The following is a 4,200-nucleotide window of genomic DNA, read 5'->3' as shown; positions in this document are numbered from 1 at the left end:
ATACTAGATTCCAAATGTCACCAGTGCGTATCGGTTTAGTGATTTCTTCCATCACAGTACCAGATGCTTTGATAATGTCATTTGTGAGTCCAGAGGGCCTTGCTGCCTTTCCATCCTTCATAGCTTTCAGAGCTTCTGTAAGCTCCTCTACAGTGATGTCTGGAATCGGACCTTCGATGGGTGGAGCGTCAAAGTTAACATTGATTGGATTTGTTTCGTTTAACAGACGATTGAAGTATTCTCTCCACTGTAGCTTGATCTCATCTTGTTCAAGAACCATCTCATTTTTGTCGTTTTTGATACATGAGGCACCAACTATGTCTTTTTTCGTACGCTTTGTTTGTTTTGCTATACGATACAGAGATTTTATTTGTTCATATTTGCTTTTAGTGAACCACTTTCTGCACTGATCTGTCCGTGCCAGTGCAACTTGACGTCTTGCATAGTTGTTATTCTCACGGAAAATTTTATGGTCATCTACAGACTTTGAATTTTGCCATTGCATACAAGATGCAACTTTCTTTTCAGCTATTGCATTTTGTACACTGTCATTCCACCACCAAGTGTCACGTTTATGATGACTTTTTGTACCAGTTTTTCCACAAACTGTAGTTGCAGCGTTCGTTAAAACGGTTTTGTATGTACTCCAATTTGTACTGGCTTGCGATTGGTGGTCTAACTGTGTGGCGACAATCTTGAAATTTTTCTCAATGAATATTGCTTTTCAGCTTCAACGTTTTGATTCTCCGAGGCATTTGTTTAGGCTTATGTTTTGACAGTTCCACAACCAGGTCTGCCACAAGGAGTCTATGTTGGGCGACACATGATTCGCCAGGTATAACTTTGACGTTTTTGAACAGCCTTCGGTGTGGTTGCTTGACAGCGAAGAAATCAATTTGCGTGGCTGATGGTCCACTTTTGCATGTTATGAGATGTTCCAGCCTCTTTCTAAAATATGTGTTCAGTAAACAAAACCCGTGACTTTCAGCAAACTCAAGGATGCGTTTGCCATCTTCATTCCGTTTTCCATAAAACAAAAAAAAATTAGAGATTACAGCAAAAAAGTTATGTTACAAAATAGTGACTGGAAAAATTAAGTTATTATGCAACAAAATTTGTCATGAAAACGTTGAAAACCAAGAAATCAAAGAACATCTTAAAATATATCAAATACAGGTGCAGCTAAGAAATATCTTATGAAAGTATAGAACAAACGGAAAAATCACAAGATCATTGGAAATATGAGAGGCAAGAGTAAAAAAAAACTGCAAATTCCAAAAAGATGTGTTGATGAGTAAAATCAAGAGATAACTCGAAAAAGATAAAAAGTGGGTGAAAAACAAAAGTAAAAAAATTAAAAACGCATTTGAACAGAAAAAGATCAAGTCTATAAAACAATGCAGCTTTCTTTTCAGCTATTGCATTTTGTACACGGTCATTTCACCCCCAAGTGTCCTGTTCATGCTTGAGTTTTGTACTAGTTTTCCCACAAACTGTAGTTGCAGCTTTTATCAAAACGATTTTGTATGTACTCCAATCTGTACTGGATTGTGATTGGTAGTCTAACCGTGTGGTGACAATCTGCTGAATTTTTTCTCGATAAATATTGCTTTTCAGCTTCCATGTTTTGATTCTCCGAGGCATTTGTGTTCATTCCGTTCTCCATAGCCAAAACCATAGCACGTTGTCAAAACCATCTGTTTTCTCTCCAACGTGGCCATTGAGATCGCTTCCAATCAGGATTGTTTCAGATTTTGGTATTGTTGAGATTGTGTCAGAGAATGCAGTCCAGAAGTCATTTTTCATCTCTTCTGATTCGCCTGTCTGTGGTGCGTAAGCAGAAAAAATAATCATTGTTTGCTTTTCAATGCGAAGCTTGATCCACATGAGACGTGAATTAATCCTTTTAATATCCAGTACTTCTTGAGCTAGCAGTTTTCTGACAAAAATTCCAACACCATTTTTGGCCGTCTTTTGACCATTCCAGAATAGTTTATATTTTTCTTTGTCTGAGTTGACATGACAGACACCATTCGATTTCCATCGGGTCTCCTGAAGGCAGCAGATGTCAATCCTACGCTCGAGCATTTCTGCGATTTCCATGATGCGGCCAGTCAGTGATCCAACATTGAGCGTTCCAAGTCTAAGTACCATAGAGGGACCATTCTGAATTTTTCTGCAACATCCCTCCGCTATTGCATACTTTCCAGGGATTCTTGGCACCCCTTGACCACTTAAGGCCTGCTGGGGACTAGGGGTTGTTGTTTTTCTTTGTGATGGCATAGGAATAATTTGGGGAAAAGCTTTTACATCCGGACACCCATCCTGACGACAACCACCAGTTATAAGCGGTGGGCCTAGCCTTTCATTTTTTTTGTATTTATTTTTTTTTTGTATTTTTTGTATTTATTTTTTTCTGTATTTCATTTGAGGTGTGGTTTGATGGGAAAATTGACATAAGGTATATAAGAGATGCATGTTACACAGCAAGAGAGGTTGAGGTTGCGAATTATGGAATTGCGCTGTGAACTAGGGGGCCATCGTGCGACATCGAGAGTATTTTTTGGATTAGCGTTTGGATTCAGCGTTTCTATAACTGTTAACATCTAAATAAAAGTTTAAACAAGCCTGTTTTAGGAAGATGTGTTTATTTACCAAAAATCAGTGAATCAACCGAATCGAATAAGTGTAAATAAATTACAATAAAGTTTTTCAAAACGTTAGTAAGAAAGATGTCCAACATGATACTCTTATTTAACACACTTTTCTTCACATGTGCTTCTATAACTATTGAAAACAAACAGCTGGTATTTAACCTACATCCATCAAACAGCTGCTATTTAACCTACATCCATCAAAAACTAGTTTATCAGCAACTTTGATATTTTGTTTTTTATCAAAAAAGTCAATAAACTATGAAAAAATCTATAAATTAGGGAAAAATGTTGTTAATGTGACCGAGGTTCGTATGCGTGAGAGTGAAAATGTCAACTACCTGAAGAGGAAGATGACCGAATTTTATATATTAAAGTTTAGTTATGATTCAGTATTAAAATTAAAAAACAGCACTTTCTAGTCTTTTTGATGAATCAATTTTCTAACGATTTTGTTAGTTAAAAAACAGAAATAAAAAAAATTTTTTTTTCGCTAAACCAAACAACTCTTTACCAAATGATAATAACATTGAATAAAAAACTGGCCGTTTTGGCAAAATTTATCAAATATAATAAAACAAACTTTTCAATTTTTCAAGTTTATTTCCTGAAAAATTTAAAAAATTTATCAAATATAATAAAACAAACTTTTCAATTTTTCAAGTTTATTTCCTGAAAAATTTTCAGACGCAATATTTCTGAAAAAAATTTTTTTTACAATAATTTAAATGATCGAAAGACCAGAAGTTAAAGAAATAAATAAAGTACAAAATTAATTATCTTTTCTAATCTAATCTTTCTAAATTTTTATAGATTTAGCCACTGTGAACTAACTTCCCATGTTAAAAAAACTATTGTTTATAATCATTTATATTGTTAAACTGGCAGGTCGAGGACGAGTTAGTTTAATCCCAGTGAAAAATAGTGACACGAAAAAACTTCCAAATTATCGATTTATTTACTTGCAAAACAATAAATTTATTAATTAATTTGTCATTAATCAATGTCAATTAATTTAACCAATTAAAGTTAATGTTTACAAACTATCAAATTAACGTTTAAAATCTACCGCTTTTCGAATAACAATTAACTCGCAAATACAATAAGAAAACAACACAGGGTCAAAAATCAAATGTCGCTTTTGACATTTATAATCAATCGCTTTCTAAAATTAAATATTCAACAACCCCCATTTAATATCTTGCATGCCTATAATTACCCGTTTTACCAACGCTTTTCGAACGTCCTAGATATCTCGCTGCCGGAAGGTTCTAGTTCCTCCTTGAACTGTATGCATTCGTAGCGACACTAGGCCTCTAGCGAATATATTTGTGACGGTTATAACACTGCCCTCCTTCATCTAAAACGAACTTTTCAATTTTTCAAGTTTATTTCCTGAAAAACAGAGTTCGTTGCAACGTTTGCATAGAGTGGAGCCAGTCTGTCCAATTGAACAATTTTCATTCTAGCCCATGGCTTCCGATGTTCTTGAATTCGGTAGACGATGTTGTTCAATCGGGTTATGATGTGATAAGGTCCTTCCCAA

The 4,200-nt window shown here is 34.9% G+C and overlaps 1 protein-coding gene across 1 annotated transcript in view; it reads right to left on the bottom strand.

The window, feature by feature from the left end:
• HELRODRAFT_160100 (hypothetical protein) overlaps nt 1-2,283 on the bottom strand; it is a gene marked incomplete at both ends in the record, with an annotated part of 4,814 nt that extends 2,531 nt beyond the window's left edge. The window contains 2 exons of the mRNA XM_009017115.1: nt 822-1,012; nt 1,893-2,283. Coding sequence (XP_009015363.1) covers nt 822-1,012; nt 1,893-2,283 — 582 coding nt within the window. The remainder of the gene's footprint in view (nt 1-821; nt 1,013-1,892) is intronic.
• Between the last annotated feature and the right edge of the window lie 1,917 nt (nt 2,284-4,200).

Source organism: Helobdella robusta (genome assembly GCF_000326865.2).
Source record: "Helobdella robusta unplaced genomic scaffold HELROscaffold_2, whole genome shotgun sequence".
NCBI classification, from domain to species: domain Eukaryota; kingdom Metazoa; phylum Annelida; class Clitellata; order Rhynchobdellida; family Glossiphoniidae; genus Helobdella; species Helobdella robusta.
Note: the sequence above shows the minus strand (reverse complement) of the source record. Positions and strands in the feature narration are given on the sequence as shown.